We start from the raw sequence: 21,473 nt of genomic DNA, 5'->3' as shown, positions 1-21,473 counted from the left end.
GTTAAGACTGATCTGGGTAAAGCCTCTCTGCCGCCATCTTGTGGCACTTTAACAAAAGAAGCGAAATCACAACAGAGCTGAAGGTAAATACTATTTATTTCATATCAGACAGTTAAAACCGCTAAATACCACAAAACAATCAGGAAAAAAGAAGCTTCCAGAGTTCTGTTAATCAGAAATTAGCAGGAATTCGAGTTGAAGACATCTCACGCTGCACTGATCAGGTCAGTGTGAGAGAGAGAACAGTTTTCTAACCGTCCTTCTAGAAAATGATTCACAGCAGAGTGATTGATCTGTACCATCTCTTCATAATAAATCAGTGTGGATGAGTGATTAGAAAAAAAGAAAGAAAGAGAACAGGACCGACGTTAAGCGTTAAATAAATATCCTCTAAAAAGAACTTCAACACGCTGGTTGCTGCAAATATACACAAAGGAGAGGATGTATTTACATTTCATCATGGGAATGATTTTGACCCCGTTTAAGCTGAACTGCTAATGTAACAGCAGAGAAAAGGTGGACAGGGGAACATTTTTTTCTAGGAATAAGCTGTGAGGGTCGAGCTGAACCCTGCAGGAGGAACCGGAGGGGCTGGAAATGATTTCGCTCTCAGCTGGTTGGCTGGAAGAGTCTGATCCTCCGACACCAGGCGACCTTTAACAGCTGAATCCAAAACACCAAAGACACACATTTAAACTGCGGAAGAGTTCAACACAGTGAGGGAAAAGTGAACATGATCGATGGTGCTGCACAGCACAGATGTACAAATCTACAAATTTTGTGTTTTACTAAGCGGTTCTGTTGTCGAGTAGAAAAAACTGTAACTGCAAATGCTGAGTCGTTAACACCTTCGTACCGACATCAACACAACACAAGGCCTCAACACCAGCGACATTTAAACAAAAAATCCAACAGAATGATATTTTTTTTTCTAGATTGTCTTCTTTGAAGTAACTGCAGGCACTTTGAAAAGTGACACAAATGGTAACAAATCTTTTGTTAAATATCTCGTGACCTAAAAACTGTTACAGATTCGTCCATTGTCAGCAACAAATTTCTTCTCCTTCTTCTTTTTTTTTTTTTTAACTACACAAACAATCCATGGTAAAAAAAAAAAAAAAAAAAGGTGCATATCTCATTCAAATTCATCGTTTCCATCCACGCACACGCTGAAGTGACGAACTGAACCGCTGGTGGTGAAACAACGTGATGAACAGTGAGTGTTTTCATGCTGCTGTCAGGTGAACGCCTCAGACTGTCTGCAGACCCAAATCATAAAATGGCTACGCTGATTTGTGCGTTTAAAAATGATTTCAAAATTGTTATTAAAGTTCCTTCAACCAAAGCATGAAGTCCTTGACCTCCGATAAACTAAGACAGAGGTTTCACCCGACAGCAGTGATATGCTCGAGTCTATATATTACTTTGTATTCTGTGCAAAAAGGAATGCGTTTGTTTGTGATTTAATTACGTCTATATGTGCATCATGTGTGTGTGTTTATGGACTAGTCTTGGGGGTGGGAGGGACTATAGGAGGCACAGGGGCGCTGGTGGGGATGACTCCGGTGGCCAGCAGGATGATGATGAGGACGATGATGAGGACGACCACCACGATGACCACGACCAGCTTGACGTTCTTCCACCAGTAGGAGCGAGCCACTTTCTGAGACGTCTGCTTGAAGTGCTGAGCCTGAGTGGGGAGAGAGACGAGACGAGAAGAGACGATCAGCTGCAGCCACAAGATCGTGTGTTTCTGATAAAGTGGTTCACAACACCGGGCCGATGATTCCCCGACACAAGAATCTGACCTGATCAGTGAGTCCAACTCAGATCAGACCTGTTGTTTGGACACTGCCTTGGTGCTTTAGGATTATTCACTCTCTTGTCTGTGCTGTAGATATACAGCTGGAGCTAGCAGTCAGAAGCTCCTCTCACACAGAGAAGCAGCATTATCGCCAATTCTCCGCCGCTGGTCATTCACACAGAGCGAAGCAGCTCTGCCTTAAAGACGAACCGCTGTGTAATTCCTAAAGAGGCGTGACGATGCACGTCATGATGATGACCTCGGTGTGTTTTCAAGGTGTTTCCCCCCCTGTCAATCTAAACCCGCGGACAGTTTACAATCATATGGATGCTGTTATAATATGTTGTGACTGAGATCCTGCTCCACCAAACATCCTGAAAAGTGACGAAGTTAAGTTTTTTGTGCTATATTACATAATTACATAATCGCCATCAGTAAACTGGATGCTGTCTGACTCACTCGCGGGGATGGAAGCTGTTTACTGGGGGAAAGTTCAGTGAAGTCTGGAGGGCTGATCATCACCGTGATTTATTTCAACACAAACGCTGTGTTAGGACAGACAGGAGGACAGACAGCAGGACAGACAGGAGGACAGACAGCAGGACGGACACTTCTCCACGTATATCTGTGGTATTTTTTTCTCATATAAGTTGCCAAAGACAGCTACAGTTACTACGTTACTGTTGTTTGTTCCTGTAACGTTTCTTTATTTCGATTCAGTCGGTGGCACTTTCATGCCAAACACAACAGCATCCGACAGAACCCAACCGAGACATCACGATTGTTAGATAGTAGCTGCATGATTGATTCAGAACATCAGTTGGCACACTGATGTGCTGCGTTCACTTAAATCTGTATCCAAAGTTGCACACATGCAAAAAAGAGGATGTGGGAAAATCAGGGACGCAGAGCTGAGAGGTTTGAAAGTGAATAAAAAGTAGAAACAGGAAGTAATTCACAAATTACTTCCTAACACCACAAAGGGTTATTTTTTTTCATTCTCAATGTGAATTCTTGCTTTAAAAAAGCAAAGTATGAATAAGCGGATATGAGCATTTTAACCACTAGTTGCTCTAAACTAATCAATTGTCACTCTCACTGTTTAGTTGGTGAAGGACCTCTGTAGTTGTCAGACTGTCCAATCGAAGCGCCCTCGATACGCACAGCCGGCTTATCCGTTCTCCAATACTGCACCTCTGATTCTACCTGATTCACACAGAGACGGAGGTGGAGAATTGGCGCAGGATCCCCGCATCCAAACAGCAGTGTGAACGAGACTAGTAACTTAGCTTAGCATAAAGACAGGGAGTGCAGGAAATGGTTAAACTGGTTCAGTCCAAGGTGACATATTCACCAGGCCCCCAGGAAGAGCGCCAGGCTTTGAGACCAGTTTTCACTGAACCAGAATCTACAAACAAGATACACTACATCAAAATAAGTTGACTAATTCATATATAACATCTCGATGGGACACTTTAAGTCAGTGGAGATGAGCTGATTTTGTTCTCGTTGGACGGAGTTACGTTAGCTGCTGTTAGCTTAATGGTGGCTACGTTCTGTGTGGCAGGTTGAGGTGAGTCTTTGCTACCAGCTCCATCATGGTGGACTGATAATGACTCCTTTGTTCACGCCAGGTGTCGTACTTGCTGGTTCACTGGCACAGTTAAATGGAACGGAGCCATTATGAATGTCATTTGATACAGCAGGTGAGGAAGTCATGCTTCAGATAATGAAAACAGACTGAGAGGGAAGGTTTGATCCACAGTATCACTGCAGATAAAGCACAGGTGTGCTTAAAGCCATTAATAATAACAGCATTCAACTCATCTTCGCCTGTTTCAGAGTCCTGGCTGATTAATACGTCTTCCCCGGACACATCGGTGGAGCAGAGCCTCCGTTAACATCATCAGTTCCACCCGTGTCTTTCCTGCTCCGACAAATCAAAATGTCTGCCATGAAGAGGAACTATAAAGTCTGCACAGTGATTCGTTTGAACCTCAGACAAAAGGTCGTTGGGTTAAAGATCTCAATCAGCGATCGAGGCGCAGCTGCCTGAACAGAGCTTAATTCAAGGTCGGGCAAGAAAAGTGCCACTCGACCGAGAACGATTACTGTGACAGAGACCGTCTGGCAGCGTGTCTCAGGTAAAATGATGCTTTTGTGTGTAATTTTCAGCCTAATATATGTCTTATAAAAGTTGTTTAAACTGAACCATTAGTCCACATAACGTTTATTCCTGAGCGCCAGCATCTTCCTCACTCTGATGTCCCGGTGTCAGATAAAAACAAACATGAACCACAAAACACTGTGTCGATCACACAACATCTCAACCCACTTTCACACCAGTAAAACGATCGACCCCTGAGGTGAGACTGACCCCTGCTTGCAGGTCCTCCGACTTGTCCATGAGGTCGTCCAGTCTCTCTCCGCGGGCCAGGATCCGGTCCACGTTCTCCGTCATGATGTTCTTCACTCCGTCTACCTGATCCCTCAACGTTTGCACCTTGTCCTTCGGCACCGGCTCCGCCGCCTCTCCTCGCTCCTGAGACCGGACAGAAAAACAAACAATTCAGGAGATTTAGTTGAAGAGCAAGACATGCCAGTGGAAATACAATCCTACTTATCCTTTAGTTTGAATAAAGTAAAAGTTTAAGCTGACAGAATGATGTTTTATTGTGATCGTGATTAGTAATTTTATTAAATGCTCATGTTGCACAGTTCTTAATCCAGCCGTCGACACTGTGTACAGACTGTAGCTTCCGCCTGAACACACTTTTTAGTGTACTTGAACAGTACTTGAGTAAAATGTACTTTAGTTTGTTTCATCACGGGTTGCACAACATTTTGACACTAAGCCTCTCTTCCTGCAGATGAATATCGGTCCCAAGTTCAGTCTACTTGATTTCAAATGATCTGTTTTCGGTCGACAACAATGAGCGTGACAGCTGGTGCTGGTTCTGAGAGTCCTCTCAGTCTCTCAGGCTGCTGCCTGCGACAGCTGCCGGCTGTCCAACGACTGTTTGTAGGTGTGATTTCTAAACGCATGTATGTGAAATGCAGTGTGATGTTTGTGTGAGTCTGCGTACGGTGACTCCCACGTCCCATGAGTCAGGACCAGACTGTAAACAAAACCGTCTCCAGGAAACAGAGCAGGTTCTGCAGCGTCATGCTCCCTCCCCTTCTTTCTCTCTCTCTCTCTCTCTCTCTCTATCCCCGCCTGCCTTCCATCCATTGTTTCCCGTCTTGCTGTCCATTATCTTTCTTCCTTTATTGTTGTCTCGGTTCATGTTTCTCCGTCATCCTTCACTCTTCATATTTCCCTCTGGAGCTGCCGGTTTATGCAACTGTTGCATTTTAATTTCACACATGTTCTGTTCTTTATCTCCACGTTAACTCACACGTCCACGTTTCATCAGATGTCTTGACGTGCGTCTTTGTTTACGTGCTATCAAACCAGGTTTTTAACTCTCCCTGCCTTTCCTGTAGTTAGTAGGTCAGTTAGACCCACTCATGGCTGACGGATATCAAGTATCGACACTTGCAGAATGAGAGAGGCCAAAATATGACAAGTACAAGATGTTCCTGCGCTGTTGGCTGTATCAAACCAAAGCAGCGTGACTTCAGTCGTCCTGTAAAACTCGTCAGATGAGGTATCCTGTAAACATTGAGCTGATACAAGAGGACGCTCGATAGTAAATGAGATTCAAATGTTTAACCACTGCTGTAAATGCAAAAAGATGGATTTAATTTGTCTTCACGGTCTCGTCCTTATCTAGTCAAATGTGAAAATCCCTGAATCTGTGAGTGCACATGGGAAGATTTTTAGTCCACGAGCTGATGGCAGACCAGCAGAGAACCGTCTGACAAACGCTGACGTGAAAAGTGACACGAGGAAACGCTGCAGGCTGCAGGAAAACAATGCTTGTTGGTTTAGCCTGGCGGTGAAGCTGGAGAACGTTTCAGAGAGAAGGAAAGGAAAGTTTCAAAACCACAGAAGTCAGTTTTTTTTTAAAAACCGGTCAGCAGAGGAAGCAAAGTTCATGTTCATGTCAGTGACCTCTGACAGATCCACATCAGACCCCAGGAACCCTCGTCCTGTGAACCGGGACTCCAGGCTTGTACCATCTCTTGCATAAATAAAATCTAAGTATTTTTAGATTTTCCTGGGACATCCTGGGAGTCTCTGAATGACCTAAAGTTAAAAAAATATTCAGCCACATCACCAAAGACAACAATCTCAGGCATCATTTAAAATGTCTGACAGGTGTAAAAGTAAGTTATCATAAGTGTCTTTTCAGTTCAGTTTAAACATGAATGAAGCACGGCGTCGTATTATAACTTCTCTTCTCTCAACACACATTTGTTAATACGACGTGTGACCTCCATTTTGTGCCTTATGTGTGTCAGAATAAGGCCAGCGGTCCTCTGTAACGGAAGCTAGCAAGCAGTAAACTCACACATTTTCCACCAGAGGCTTAATAAGGCTCATAACAGAGACATGCGTCAGTTAATTAAACGCCATGTGGTTTTCTGGGTCGGGTTTCTTCTCCAACAGTTGTTAAAGTCAGTTAGTGTCACTCTTTTAAAGGAGCAGTCTGTAGTTTTGGGGGAAGAAACGTTATCAGAGGAGAATAACTCTCTTTGTTTTAACGACTAAATGAATAAACTGACCTTAAAAAAAGGACCACGCAATTTCATATTGTTTTACTTTGTTTATACGTGGCGGACCCTGCCACCTTTCTAGCATCGGGTAGAGGCAGAGGCAGAGCGACTACTGACAACAGATCAGTCTCTAAATCTTTATCGATCTCAAACATCAGTTTTCAGTCTTGTTGCTTTAAAAAAAAAACAAAAACAAAAAAACGCTTTCGGCGCTGAAAGAGTCGCGTCAGTCGGCTCCTCCATCCGTGGACCTTATCGTTCTTCTTTATGTTTGATAGGAATCACAGATATACCTGAGTTTGTCTTGTGACGTCATTAATAATGTAAATATTACAATTCTGGAGTCTGAAAACTACAGACTGGCCCTTTAATGGAGGCGTCAGCAGGAATCAACTTTTAAACTGAAATAAAACCCTGAAAACTCAAATATAAGGTGTCTGACGTCACTTAATCTAAAGTTAATGGCGTGATCTTGATGAAAAAACACCGGTTCTGTTCGGTTCGGTTCGGTTCCGCTCTGTTCGGATGCTTTGAGCAGCAGCAGCGGGGGAGAACAACTTCAGGCCATTTATGTTCGGAGCCTGTTGGACTTCCTCTCCCAGCAGAGCGGAGTTAAAGCCTCACACACAGCCTGCAGCTCAGGTCCAGGCTCGGTTCGACAGTTAAATACAACTTGTTCCGTGTGCGGATCCACCTGTTGCACGTCGAGTCACACGCGCGCGCGCGCGCGCACACACACACACACACGCACAGAACTGCCGGATCACCTACCGGATCAATGTCCATTTTGTTGGAAGCAGTCCTCTTTGTCAGCCGAACCCGCCGAACCTGGTTCCTCCGGACTGGAACTGGACTTTATAAGCGGATTAAAACCTCCTCAGAGTTTGATGCTCCTCCACACGGACTTCGTTTCCTCCTCGCTTCAACTTCCTGGTTGTTGTTTTTTTTCCTTCAAACTGAATTCCTTCGCTTCAGGTGTCAAGTACGTGATTACACAACCACTGCTTCCGGATTACCCTTTCAAAATAAAATGCTTAATTCAAAGTACTTGGACATTTGGCAAAGTTTCATCAACAGTTTCATGGGCAGTTTAAAAATATATCAGGTATAGAATAGGTAAAACATTTTTTTTAAAGATCTCTACTCAATAAAGTTGCCACTGTGAATAATATTTGGGTCAGGTTTTACATTTTTTACATTTTTCTGTTTTTATTTTTTTTCCCCACTTGTTAATTTTTCTATTTTTTCAGTTTTTAGTTTTATTATATTTTTTCAATCTTTTAAATTTTTGAATTTGGTAAAGTAAGTAAAGCAACATATTAAGTTCAATATAAATGAAATAAAATAAAATAACTTTTGTCATCAATTCATTCAGTCTTTATTTACATTATTGCAAAGAAGAGGAAACAAACAGATACAAGAAATGAATAAACAGAATGGGTTCATAAAAATCATGACATAACCCTAACCCTAGATAAGAAGTAAAAGTATAACAGGTATAACTAATGTTTCCATGATGGGGTAAATTTGGTTAGGTTTTTATTTTTATTTTTCTGTTATTTTTTAAAATCTTACTGTTGGTTGTAAGTTTTAAAAAATGAAATCAAATAACTTATATTGTTTTTTTTGTATAATAAAAATAATCTAAGTATATATATATATATATATATATATATATATATATATATATATATATATATATATATATATATATATATATATATATATATCATGACAAACAATTGCATGCTTTTATTTTGAAGGCTCTCCCCCTTGATTTCCTCGTCGTTGTGTGCTGAAGCATGCTGCTGCTGCTGTCCCTCCTCTGTCCTCATGATGGCGTCACACCGAGGTGTTTCCATCATGTTCATGTTGGCTGCGGGCCTCATGACTGAATCACTGAATAAACCCATCAGTCAGTTTCACAACACATTGTTTTCCTCTCAGCTGAGCTCAGAGCTCAGGTGGGTGTTGTCACCTCTCGTGTTTATGGTCAAACAAAAGGACAGAGGCCTTTATGTAGTTTCAGGGATGAAATGTTAATCAGAAGAGAAAGATCTATTTCTGCCTAAACACACTATACATAACAACTCTTTGTGTTCATGACTGAATAAATCTGAATAAATGACAATTTCATTGTGTTTTACTTTGTTTATATGTGGCGGACCCTGCCACCTCTCCAGCTTCAAACAGTCTTCTGGGATCTTACTGACGACCAGCGAGCAGCAGATTTCTGAGTTAAAATATTGCTGTTCATCTGATTACTACATTAATTATAAATATTAAAATTGAGTTTTGTTGTTGTTTTAAACTACTTAATGCCCCTTTAAGCAACACAAAAGTTATTAAATTGGAAACAGGAAGTGAGTTTCTTTCTTACAACACTGGCATTTGAATTCCCAGCTTTATGCTCACATTTATACAATATTTATCATATTTTCAAGAATGTTGTCAACAAAACAGAAATCAGAAGTGAGGATAACAAGAACGTGTGATTTCATTATGGCTTTTTTGTTTTTTAAATCAAAGTGGCAGAATGTAGTTTTGGAGAAGAAATCAAACTGAGGTAATAACACACATCAGAAATATTCATTTTATCCTTTAATAAATAAATGAGGCCCCAGAACGCTGTTTGAAGCTAGAAAGGTGGCAGGGTCCGCCACCACCAATGAAAATCTTTCTCTTCTCATTAACATTTCTTCCCCAAAACTACGGAGTGCTCCTTTAACGTGGCTAAACATTACAAATTAACCACACCGTGTTCTGCAACATCCACGTCTCCAGACGGCCATTACAGCCTCACTCCTGCCTGTGGTTAAACGTTTCAACAGTCACATTACATCATGTACATCTAATTATCATTAATCACTGATCACCAGTAAGAAAAATCCTCTCTGAAGCAGCAGTTTGGTTCATCATGTACTTGACTTCCATTACTGGGAAAAGCCTTAATCACTCTTTAACTTCTTCCTCTGGATTGAGAAGTGTCACAACTTGTTCCTTAACACGACAACTCAGTAACTCTGCATCGACTGCAACAACCAGAAGCTCCACAGAGCTGTTGGGCCCTTGGTATCCTCCCATCTCTGCAGCTGCGTGACACACTGACGTCATACCGGGTCACGCCCCGGCCAGCAGCACCAGCCCCGACCAACCGGTTTCACCTTTATCTAGGAAGGCAGCGGCGACGCCTAACTGCTGATCATTACCTGCTGTCATGTCAGAGCGCTGCCTCAGGCGGCTCCCAATCTCAAGCAGCTAAAAATAATCCAGCCTATTATGTCCACTTTAGATAACGATCTCCCCGGCAGGCATTAGCTAGAGTGCTAAAAATACTGTCTGTCTCGTTCTGTGAAATGGGGAATAATGGAGAAAATTACAGGTAATGTTTTGGAAACCACCTAAACAACACTTTTTTTTTTTTTTTTTTAGAAAAAAAGAAGCTTTTATTTTTTGGGACAATATACATTTTTGTGCGGAGGTGGAGCAGTTAAATTATCGACACAGATACGCATCAATAGCTCAGAATAAAAGCAAAGAGAAATGTTGTGCCAGATTTGACTTTGCAGGAAAGATTACATTACTGTGTGTACTAGAAAACAAATAAAAACATCAAATCTAAACAGAGAGAAACATCAGATATTATACAAAGTAAAGAGATGAAAAAAAGTTGGAGAACAGCGTGAAAGAATAACAGATCCTCCAGAAAACAGCCGGTCCTTTACTTCTCCTCAGAGGCCTTGTCGTATGATGATGTCTGACATGTCGTCGACCTTCACCAGCTCCAGATTCTGTTAAAAACAAAACATAAGAAATAAGACATAAATACTATGTGTGGTCACATGTTGGAGTAAGATCATTCCAGGTTTAAGAGGTAAGTAAACTCTTCCTCTCTCTATTATCATTTTTAGGTGTTTTACATTACTGCCATGGGAAAAAAGACACATTAAAAAGGTGAAGAACCTGCAGTTAAAAGTACGATTCAGAGTCTTGAATCAGTGGTTCATCTGTTGTCTTGATCTATATTAATGCATAACTTTAAAACAAACCAACCAGCAGATCATACATGACCTGTTCTGGTGGATATTATGTTGATTTTATAACTAAACAGCGTATAATCGAAATGTCAAACACAGAGAAAGATATTAGATAAGATGACGAGTTGATTCACAATAGCAAGAAAATAAATTGCTAAGGGGCTTCATGTATCCGTGTGTAGCAAACTTCATGTTTATAACACTTTTCTTATTGGCCATGTGAGCAGATTACAAGATAATATGAAAAATAAGACCTTCCTCATCTCTTGGTTGCCATTTAAAAATGGAAAATGGTTAAACACGATTCACAAAATGTTGAATTAGTTTTAGTTTCACATTTCAAACCCTGTTATGCGTACATATTTTTTTTTCTTCCTGCCATAAAGTTCATTTAAAACAACTGATTTTAAAAACAGAACTCACCTTTTCATTGGCGAGATGAAGCAGAGCGACAAACGCCAGCGGCACCGACAGGTTCTGAGCCATCGTGTTCGGCAACCTGGAGGAGGAGAAGAGGACAAAAACTATTACTTTTCCATTCAGTTGGTCACGCTGTTCAATCTTAAAGCCTTTAAAGAAGCAGCAGTAGCTTTTAGCTCTTCTGCTCATTGATTCACTGCAACATTGATGATTTTACTGACAAAATGTAACTTGAAATATATATAAAAAGAGACGCATTAGTAAAGAAGGTTTCTATATCTGTGAGACAGGTCAAACCCAACACAAAGACACATATATTTGCATGCGCTGCCCTTTCAGCCGTTATTCATCCTCATTAGTGCCGTGTCATGGCAGGAGGTCCGCTCTGCTGGTACCTTTGAAGCAGCGTCTTTGTGGTCTGACTGAAGACTTTCTCCCCACACACCTCTGGTTTCTCCACAGTCGGCGGCTCCTGTAGGGAACATTAACATCATCAAACACTTGTGTTATAACAGATAAACACAGCTAACATCTCTGACTGGCTGCATGTCTGCTCACTAATGACCCAAGACCAGAGCGAATGTACCACTTTATATACCTGCGGACATAAACAAAGCGGATATGTGGCTCTTCTCTCTGTGTCATTTACCTCTGTGGGTTTTTCTGGGCTTTCAGTAAGAAGAGTCCACATGCTGGTCTTCAGTCTCTTCATGTCCATTTTCTTTGCCGTCTTAGCGTAGTTGATCTCAATCTTGTTGACCTACAAAAACAGAAAAAAGCAAGTTCATGTAAGTAAAACTCTAGTGTCGGAGAGATGTGGCCCCTGAACAGACCCACGTACAGTTCGTCTTGAACAAAAGTCCCGGGGTCACTCACCCTGTGTGGCTCAGGTACCAGATCATCCTCCCCATATGTTGAGATGCCCTCTAGATCTTGTGAGGGCGGAGGTATACTATCACCTGAGGGCTGCGTGTCATCTGAACCGGCAAACCCTTCAGCATCATCGTCGCTGTCGCCACCCTGAAGACGAAGGTGGACAAAAAAACGTTAAAAAGATGAAAATGAAGTGCTTACAGATCAGCGTCAGAGCAACACTGACTAGAATACACTGCAGCATAATATTATTCTTAGCCTCTATCGCTCATTTCTACTTTTTAGATAAAGAAAGTCTATCAAAATACAAATAAAATCAACAGAAGTTAATCTAACACGATGCAGAAGGAAAAGAACCGACCTCAAGACCAGGACAGAAGTTGGCTGTGTCGTTGGCGTTGTTGTAGTCGTAGTCTCCGATGCCTTCTCCGAGCTCTCCGGACAGCCTCCTCTGGCCTTCTTGACTCAGCTAGAACAAACAAAAGCAATAATAATACAATAGAAACTCAGGGTGCATTGAAAGGTGACGGCAGCAGCTCTTCAGCTGTGAAAGTGTAATTCACTATAAGTGTGCCAACACGTTCTGATGTTTGTGGGGACTGAATCGATAATGACGTCTCACTTCAACCAACATCTGATTAATACGTGGTTTCAGTAGTGAAAAAGATTGAAGATACTTCAGTCTAACAACATCTAACCTGTAAATAATCAGTCATCCAAACTGTTTTCTAGGTGTGACCTCTACAGGACTGAAGGGAACAGTGTCAGTTACATCCAGAAAAAAATGACTGAACTCTGACCGATTCCACAAACAAATACTACGTCTGTGTTTGCACGTCTCTACTTTGAACCCTTTTCCCGCCCACCCACCCCGTCAGCTGACCGGAGTGAGAAGACTCACCGAGCTGGAGGGTTTGAGGCTGAGCTGCGAGAGCGTCTCTGGTGGAAACTGGAAGTCTGCTGGTAGAGTCGTTTTCTTATTGCTGGCACTGAGGGCAGACTTGGTGATGGTCGTGGCGGCCTGTGAAGGGAAAAAGGATGTCGGATCAGATTTCCCAGAGTGCTGTATGCCGTGTTGCTATGGTTACCGCACCAAAAAAGTGCTACGTTATGGCCTTAAGGTCTCCACATTTCGAACGCTGCGACAGGAGACAGACCAGCTCTGACTCTGTTGTTAGATGTCAAAGCCCCGGGCAGCGTTGTGCTGAGTAAAATGGGCTTTTGCAGGCGGGCAGGATTTAGGCTGGTCTTTCTATAAAAGTTAAAAAAATAAAAATAAAAAAAATACAGCATTTCAAAACACTTTCAGAAACTGAATTAACTGCCATTTTTGTTAGTCATTCTGAGGAGATGATTTACTGTCATTACCACCCGCAGCTTTTCCAATTAACAGACATGAGCCGAAACCTTAATGCTCGTAGTAAAACATCCTTTGCATATATGTAGATACAGAGGGTGAGGTATGCATGTAGTTGATTTGAGATCCACCAATATACACTAAAAAGAAGAAACAGCAGCTGCGTCATGAATCGCACTCTACTTTTTACAGGATGCACCCTGGAAATGTCTGTTCTCGGAGGATTTTGAGGTGCAGTTTTGCGATGTAAACACACCGACCTCTTCAGGCTCTTTCCGATTCTTCAGCTTGTTAGGTAGACAGACGGGCTGCAGCTGGATCACGAACTTTGCCCGACTACAGAACACTGATGTTTACTGTAATACAACCAAGTGGACCTTGGGGGTGAGTGAATCTGGGGCCAGGTCTCTAATGTGAAAGCACCTTTATTTGTTCTGGGCTATTTTCTCTCCCTCCTCTTGCATATATACACACACATGCGAATAGTTCTGGCAGCTACCAAGCCCTCCAACACCCTCAGTTTGGCGTATCAGAGCATATTTATCTGCTCGTTCTGCCTACTAAAAGCTGTCAAAACATCCATAAAAGCAGTGTAGGCTTCTCCATATGTCGCACTATTCCTTAAACACTAATCATTAGGTAACAGCTGTACTATGGCAGCAACTACAGATTATTTTCTTTGCTGATTTATCTGTCAGTTATTTTCTTGATTCATTGATTCGTTGTTTTATCTATAAAATTGTCAGAAAATGTAAATCAGTGTTTCTCTCTTCACGTTCTCGGATGTCTCATTCTGTCCACAACCAACAAGTTTACCATAACAGAGGTGTGAAAACATTCACATTTAAGACGCTGGAATCAGAGAAACTCAATTATTGAAATACTTGGGTGATTAAATCAACAGTTCTGACTAATCAATTAATCTTTGCAGCTCTAATTAACTCCAGATAACAACATATTTATCCAAAAGAGAATATGCCGTGTATGGAACAACAAAAGCAGTGAGGGTTCTTACTCTTGTGGTGCGGAAGTATGTGTCAAAATTGACATCATCACCAAAGTCTATCTCGAAGGTCTTCTTGGGCTTTCTTTTACGTGGCTCCTTGTCGGGCAAATGGTCCACTATAGAAGATGAAGTCCATGAAAACAGACAGACAGACGAGTGTTACTCTGCACACATTCAGCAGGGGAGGACAACCATTATCCCCTTAATGCCTCAAACACAAACATGAGCCTAATGTTTGTACATTATGCAAAAAGATGAACTGCGACTGGTTGAGACTGTATAAACTCTCATCATAATAAACAAAGAGCATGTGTTCTGTTACAGTGTTATTGCATTAGTCTGCCTACATTTATCTAAGTACAGGGACACATAATAGAAAATGATGTACAAAGTACTCCAACCTCTAACTAATCTTCATCTGTAATTGTGAATTTCACTCACGTTTGTGCTTCGGCTTGAACTGCCAGTAGCCGGGTCCAGCCCATGTGGCCATGGTCCTGGGGCTGAAGTACGAGTACTCCCTGGGCTCAGAGGACAGCTGCAGACACATGGTGGCAATGTCTCCCTCTCCAATTGGAATCACATCCCTGTACCACCATCACACCAGCAATGAGAAACCATTCAGACGAGCACACACGCAGACACACAACAGCCTTTTATTAATACGGGCAGAGACAGACCTATTCAATATTTTCTAACGAGTTCAATACCTCTCCTGGTGATAATAGGCAATGCAATTACTTAGCAGATGATTACATAAGTAATGCATTATGGACTGAAAGCTTACACAGGCATTAAGAACATTCATTTTCCAGGTACAGAACTTAATGGAGGCTGTTTTACATCATAATAGCCTCAAGTGTACTTAAAGAGTTCAAGGAGAAAAAGAAACTCTCTCTCTCTCTAGAAACTCTCGCCAACTTCCCCTGAGACTTTAGAGACACTCTGTGGTAAAAGATTAAATTCTCTACCTCGACGCAGAAGACAAACATCACGGTTCGACTGCCTTCAAACCCACGATCTTACCTTCCTTTGCCAGAGCCAGAGGCCTCACAACCCTCCTTATGCTCCTTGGATCTTTCCTCACACTCGCCCATTCCCTCCTCGTAGTCAGCGTCGAAGTCAGGGCAGTCGTCTTCCTCAGGTTCGGGCTCGGGCTCAGCGTTTACATCAAACACGTGTTCGCCCTGCTTCATCTTCTCCAGGAGCTGATTCATAGTCTGATAGAAGACAAAAAGTATAAATGATTTACCACCACTGACGTATAAGGTAGTGGATCCTAAACTGTACAGTACAGGAAGATCTGTAAATAACAATATAAAAATGCTTCAATGCGACAGATTTTTCACTCTATGCTGCTGCTAACATGGTCACATAATCTTAAAGAACCACTCAAATATATCAAAACTGGTAACTATAAGAGAGGACTCACATCATTACAGTGATTACTGTGTGAATGTAGAGAAAATACATCTTATGTCAACATTAATCTTTATACTTAAATGAAAAAATTAAAGAATTTCATCAGATTCATCATTGAGATCAGGTTTTGTGGTTTCTCTGACCTGCTCGGGGTTCCAGCTAGTGAAGGAGAAGTCCTGCAGCGAGGGGCAGATGGAGCTCTTCTCCTGGGAACGCTGCAGTCCAGCTGGCAGAAACACAACACAGAAAGTTTGGGTTTAGCATCCGTATTGAGACACAGCTAGGTGGAACAGTGGTTCAGTGTTTCACGGCCACATAACAATTCATGTAAATGACAAAACACTTATTTTGGGTTTTGCTAAGGTCTCTTACCCATAAATGGGGAAGCAGGGACTCCCTGTGGAGGTGGAGGAGAGTAAGACGGTCTGGACTTCAGGAGGGTCATGTTGGAGGGAAACAGCAGCTCGCAGCGACTGTCCTCGCTGAAGAGAACTGACAGAAAGACGCCTGCCGTGCTGCTCTCATCGAAGGATGAGGCCATCCTCTGAAACATGGGGTCCACCTGGGTGGGTGAGAACAGATGATCATCCTCACTGACTTATTATGACACAGAGGTAAACAAGAAAACAACCTATACAATTCACTGAAACAGAACTCAGCGTAAGATGTTAATGTTATATCAGCTGGATATGAGAGGAGATGCAGTAATAATGGAGAGTGAGTAAAAGTAACCAGAGAAACTAAACTCAGTAAATAAACCTTCTGTGTATTCTGTTCGTGTCTACTGCATCTGAAGAACAGTGAGGATCAGGAAAATCAGACACGCAATGATTTAGAAATGATGGTGGCCGTTCATATGCTAATTTAAAAATATATTTATTATTGTTGTTGTTGCATGACTTGAATGTTTGAGTAGGATGTAATGAACGGATAAAAAGGTAAAACATAGCAGTGGAAAAGGAGACTGAAACTCGAGAGTTCCTGACCTACAGAGTTGATAATCTGCTGAGTGTTTGTTGGTTAATCTTTTGCATTACAACATAACCATTAAATAAAGTTTCTCCTTTTCATTTACATCGATCTCTAATCAGCATCCCTCTCTCTCACAGAGGCTTCTGCAACTCAAAAGTAAGGGAACTCTTTGTGTCAGGAACTAAATTTACTCCCACGTTCGTCCGATCGGGACACAGGTTGAGTCCCAGAGTCCTTCAGGAACAAATATTTAATGACACAGAAGATTATGTCATTTGAACTTGTATTATTTTTAAAGGATGACCCAGTACCTCGCACTTCCTCTCCGACTCAGCACTGTTGATGTTACTCAGGTTCTGCTCTACTGTCTTCTTAGGAGGCCTCTTTTTTCTCGGCTGCTTAGCAGTCACTTCACCGTCTCCAGCACCTCCATCCCCTTCCTGCTGGTCTGCTCCGTGGCCTGATCCACGTAGAAAACAGGGAGAGAAAAGAAGAAGCAGAAAACCCCCCCCAAAATGTTAAAATAATGGAACAATACAGGTAGACCAATATGAAATATGAAATAAATGAATCACACTGCTGAGGTGCTCACCCTCTCCAGGTTTGGTCTCTGCCCCGAGGCCACCCAGCACCCTGTAGGCATCAGCATGAACAGCATCCACCCTAACAGCATATATCTTTGTACTCGCATCCAACGTTCCAGCTGCCACCTTTAGGACGCACACAAAGAATACACACACTGCCTGTAAAATAAATCAGACTTCTTCATACTGCACTGACCTGGAACAACTCTGTTTATATCATTTTAGAATAATAACAATCTGGGAAATAATTATAATCAGTAGACGTAGAAGGAAGAAAAAACCTTGAAGTTTGTGAGCTCAGAGTCCTTCTGTTTGAGAATATCAGCCATATAATCAATCAGATGCAGACCAAAGGCATTTTTGGTGGTGATTTTCTGCAAAAAAGAAACAGCGAAAGCATTTATTAAATTTCCTTTTAGCTCTTCACACTTTCTATTTAAAAAGCATAACAGAATTAATAATATGATCGATAAACATCTTAAATACGCTGAAAATGTAAAAGACAAAGAGAAAAGTCATTCTGTTCCCAGGGTTTTTATTGTGACACTTCAGAACTTACATTCTCGGTGGAGAGTTTGATGCAGGTGGAGTAATGCTCGGAGATCTGTGCATTTGACAGCTTGGGCACAGCGGCAGGAGTCCCTGCAGCACTGCATACAAAAATGAGATCATCTTTATGCTTTCAAGTTACCGACAAGCAGGACACATTGAACACTGTCTGTTTGAGCCACAATTTAAATGTTGTCAGCTAAAATGTGCACTAAAAGCTTCACAGAACAACCTGTCAACAAAGTCAGTCTAAAAACTCTGTCTCCACAGCTTACCTATGAGATGCAGAGTCGTTGAAGGATGAGTCAGTGGCCGTTTGAAGGTCAATGACTCTTGACCTTCGGCGCTGACGTCGCTCCTGCTCATCATCGTTGCCGGGGAAGGCTGCCAGGAGCGGGGTGCTGCAGGCTGCAGGGGACAGACCCTTGTTCTTCAAGGAGGATGACGTCCATCCTTGACGTACCCGGGAGACCGGAGTAGAGGCTGCACTCATCTTAGCTGGAGACAAATACACAAACAAACACAGAAGCTACATGTTGACGCAAGTCCAAGCTTTACTCTCAGGAAAAAATATCTGGGATCATGTTTCAGTGTTTAGAAAGAGAGAAAACGGGTAAGGTAGCAGTATTTCACACAGCTATAGAATATCAAATAGGTCAGGTATGGTATAGCTGAAATAATCCATAACGTGCATCCTTAACAGGATGAAAAGTTCTTTGAATGCATGTATAAAATTGTTTGTTGTGTGAGAGACAACTAGTCTGAGAAATCTGCAGATTTTTAGCTTTTACTCTCCATCTGGACTTTAAAGTTTGACAGCCTTCACTCCTCAGTGAGCTGACATACAGCACAGTATGAAAACACAAGGAATCAATTAAGAAACCCTCATATGAGATGAATCATGACTTTCAAAGAAGTTATCATGAAAGCTACATTAAGAAAAACACGTATACACCCCATAAACCGCTTACTGAAAGGATGCACAAGACGAAAACTGAAATTCACTGGTGACCTGTAAAATACATATTACAGTTTGTTTACACACACACACACACACAGTAACATATTACCTCCTTTACCTCAAGCCACTTGTAATTTCTGATTTAAGGTAACGTTAGCTGAATATTAGCTAGAACGACATTGTTATAAACAAGAGATCCCGCACCAGAAAGTAGCTACATTAGCTTAAAAAAAGTACCTGAAGTTCTCGCTAACACACTCGCACTTCTTGAGAGGGTAAAACCTCAATTTAACATGGCTTGTTTTTCAAGCTAACCAAACAAAACCAACAGACAGACATTTGTGGAGCTCAGCGAGCTGTCTACGTTCGCTACGTATACATACAACCTAGCATAACAACGGTTAGCATTAGCTATCCTCAACGTGTTTTCACTATCACTGTTAGCTGGCCGGCACACTGACACACAAGAGCTGCACAACAAATCTTCCTTTGTTCACTCACCGGTACTCACAGGGTCTAAAATCTGGAGTTGCTGTCTTTCGGCCGGTTATAAGTTGTAATATGGCCGTAGAGAAACAGAGCAGGCTGCAGCTATTCTTCCTGCTCAGCGTTTGAATTTTTGCGCCGAACGGTTTACGTAACACCCACATACGTCATGACGTCAAGACACGCCCACTCCAAGAGGAATGACTCGAGCAAGAAGGAGCAAAAATAAACTTGACTAAAATGCCTTTTGGATTTATTTCAGGTTCTTTTTTTTATATTTTATATTAGTAAGAACTCAGTTTTAAAACAAGGTTTAGAGATCTAAAGGTTGAGATCTAAAAATCGTCAGTCAAATAAAACCTCACTTAGGCAAGTTTATTTCTATAGAACCATTCAGAGACAGAGAAATTAATAAAAACTAAAACATGAAGACATTAACACAGCAGCTGAAAGACAGAAGGAGAAAAAGATCTCTGCTTCTCCAAACTGAGGCTGCGCTGATCGGTGATTATGGTAGGGAACAGATCGACTATAGATGTGTACTTTATATGACCCCACTTCAAAAAACCCAAACTATCCCTTTAAACCACAATGACTGGCCCTTAGACTCTGCTCAGTGTTTTGGTGTCACCAGTGCTGAATGTGACTCGGCTGAAAATACACTCACACTTCAGTGTTTTGTTGCTGCAGCTGCTCTTGCACAAAATTGTTGATAGCACTTGTGAACACTTGATACTCACATTGTCTCGCTGTTACACAACAGCCTAATCTGCGTGCACATTTCCTCTCACCTCTTGATTCTTTTGAGTGAAAAGCAAGAAACGGTTCATGATCAGTGAGAGATTGTTTGAGCGGTTGTCTCCCTCACTGGAGGCACTTAGCTGTGAATTTCTTTAAACTTAAAAAAGCTGCAGTTCATATCACACTAGAACAAACAAGTGAGACACCACGCTTCATCAAAACTGCCCCCGAGACGAGTCAGAGCAGACTAACAACCAAACATCTGGCATTCAGTGTCATTTTGAATATATCAAAATGGAAATCCACCGACAGTTCACTTGCATTTGCTTTTGTAAGCATCGTCTGTCACTCTGATGTCAAGCAGAATGACTTTTCTTTCATTAAGGTTGTTTTCTTTTTAGATCAATACACACATCAATACACACCACAGGCTCATCTAGCATCTTTTATGGGACTGATTGTTCCTGTTAACAAGATTCATTCACCTTTAATCAATTTAAATGGATTATGGCAGCTGCAGATGTTAGTCTCTCTAAATAGTAGTAAGATGACGTCTCTGAATACTGTTGTAGTAATAATAATAATAATTACAGACTGAAATGACAGTATGAAGTCCTACTTTTTCTTGGTTTTAGGGATAAAATCTGTTAAAATTGTGCTGACGAATGTGTTCCTCAGCTTCCTGAAACTGGTGCCAGCTGTGTGGAGTTCAGAGGACAAGTTGACATCAATGAAACGGCGACATCTGCTCACTAGATGGCAGTAAACAGTAAGACTCCGACTCCAACAGGTTACAGTTTGGGCCATTTTGAACTCTTTGATTCAGCCTGGTGGCTGTCTGGCTCGGTCATGTCAGGATCCAGGCTGTAAGCCCAGGTGATGACTTCTACACAGACCAAAAAAAAACAGAAATGAGAATGTCTTCAAGATCTGTGCTTTCTATAAACTGACCCGCTGTCAAAAGGGACCGTTTTTCAGGCACAGCGTTACTCAACATGTTCCTAGCACAGATAAAATCTTTGGTTTATCAGTCTGCGATAACAGGAAGTGTTTAAATGTTTAAACAGAGATGGACGACTAACGAAAAAAAGGATTTTGGCAAAATCAAACAAAACATGATATTCATCCTTCCAGACAATTATCATCACATAAACTATAAAATCTCTCGTACATCTGAAAAAGTCTCAACCATCTTCTCCACTTCACTGTCGAGTACAAACTGCAGCTTTACTTGGTTTCATTTGTTTTTAATCTGACTTCTAACACCACGGAGCCAGAGACCGATGAAGACCTTCGACTGGACCTCTGTGTTTCAAAGCTCCTGGGACTGAAGTGATGAATGTGCATCCTCTGACGCCACTGTGAGCAGCTCTTTATGTTCCTCCTGAGCAGCGAGAGCAGGAAGAAATACCTCTCTGGTGTATGTTTAACAAAGTGATTCACACTCTCTTCATCAGCCGGTGGAGGAGGGTGGCAGTGATCGGTCGAGGATTGTGGTTTGAACTAAAACACAGGTCGTGTGTCTGATTAAAATCTCAGATGCACTTCAAGAAAAGCACTTCATGGTTATGGCATTAAAACTGAAAAGACACTGTGTGT

The 21,473-nt window shown here is 41.7% G+C and overlaps 2 protein-coding genes across 3 annotated transcripts; both read right to left on the bottom strand.

The window, feature by feature from the left end:
- Positions 1-78: 78 nt before the first annotated feature.
- vamp8 (vesicle-associated membrane protein 8 (endobrevin)) lies at positions 79-7,440 on the bottom strand. Its single transcript, XM_037098782.1, has 3 exons — positions 7,238-7,440; positions 4,182-4,346; positions 79-1,690 (listed from the first exon to the last, which is right to left on the bottom strand). The coding sequence occupies exons 1-3, from the start codon at positions 7,250-7,252 to the stop codon at positions 1,499-1,501; spliced, it is 372 nt and encodes a 123-aa protein (XP_036954677.1). The 5' UTR covers positions 7,253-7,440; the 3' UTR covers positions 79-1,498.
- A 2,438-nt stretch (positions 7,441-9,878) lies between these two features.
- ncaph (non-SMC condensin I complex, subunit H) lies at positions 9,879-19,310 on the bottom strand. Of its 2 annotated transcripts, none has more exons than XM_037099437.1 (18): positions 19,159-19,310; positions 17,962-18,184; positions 17,697-17,787; positions 17,419-17,511; positions 17,146-17,263; positions 16,865-17,013; positions 15,954-16,143; positions 15,725-15,807; positions 15,186-15,379; positions 14,601-14,746; positions 14,169-14,275; positions 12,698-12,817; positions 12,158-12,265; positions 11,800-11,943; positions 11,573-11,683; positions 11,319-11,395; positions 10,927-11,002; positions 9,879-10,257 (listed from the first exon to the last, which is right to left on the bottom strand). In XM_037099437.1, the coding sequence occupies exons 1-18, from the start codon at positions 19,295-19,297 to the stop codon at positions 10,198-10,200; spliced, it is 2,229 nt and encodes a 742-aa protein (XP_036955332.1). In that variant the 5' UTR covers positions 19,298-19,310; the 3' UTR covers positions 9,879-10,197. The 2 variants fall into 2 exon arrangements, with proteins under 2 accessions (XP_036955332.1, XP_036955333.1); XM_037099438.1 differs by having other exon boundaries at positions 19,149-19,301.
- Between the last annotated feature and the right edge of the window lie 2,163 nt (positions 19,311-21,473).

Source organism: Acanthopagrus latus, chromosome 5 (assembly GCF_904848185.1).
Source record: "Acanthopagrus latus isolate v.2019 chromosome 5, fAcaLat1.1, whole genome shotgun sequence".
Classification (NCBI taxonomy): Eukaryota; Metazoa; Chordata; class Actinopteri; order Spariformes; family Sparidae; genus Acanthopagrus; species Acanthopagrus latus.
The sequence above is the reverse complement of the archived record's forward strand: the minus strand, read 5'-3'. Positions and strand labels throughout refer to the sequence as shown.

Coding starts and splice junctions, on each gene's coding strand:
- vamp8 (XM_037098782.1), bottom strand. Junction 1,691..4,181: donor CGGAGGACCTGCAAGCAGGG/GTCAGTCTCACC, acceptor CTCCCCACTCAG/GCTCAGCACTTCAAGCAGAC.
- ncaph (XM_037099437.1), bottom strand. CDS start 19,297: ATGTGGGTGTTACGTAAACCGTTCGGCGCAAAAATTCAAACGCTGAGC. Junction 15,380..15,724: donor CTAGCTGGAACCCCGAGCAG/GTCAGAGAAACC, acceptor GTCTTCTATCAG/ACTATGAATCAGCTCCTGGA. Junction 14,747..15,185: donor TCTGGCTCTGGCAAAGGAAG/GTAAGATCGTGG, acceptor ATGGTGGTACAG/GGATGTGATTCCAATTGGAG.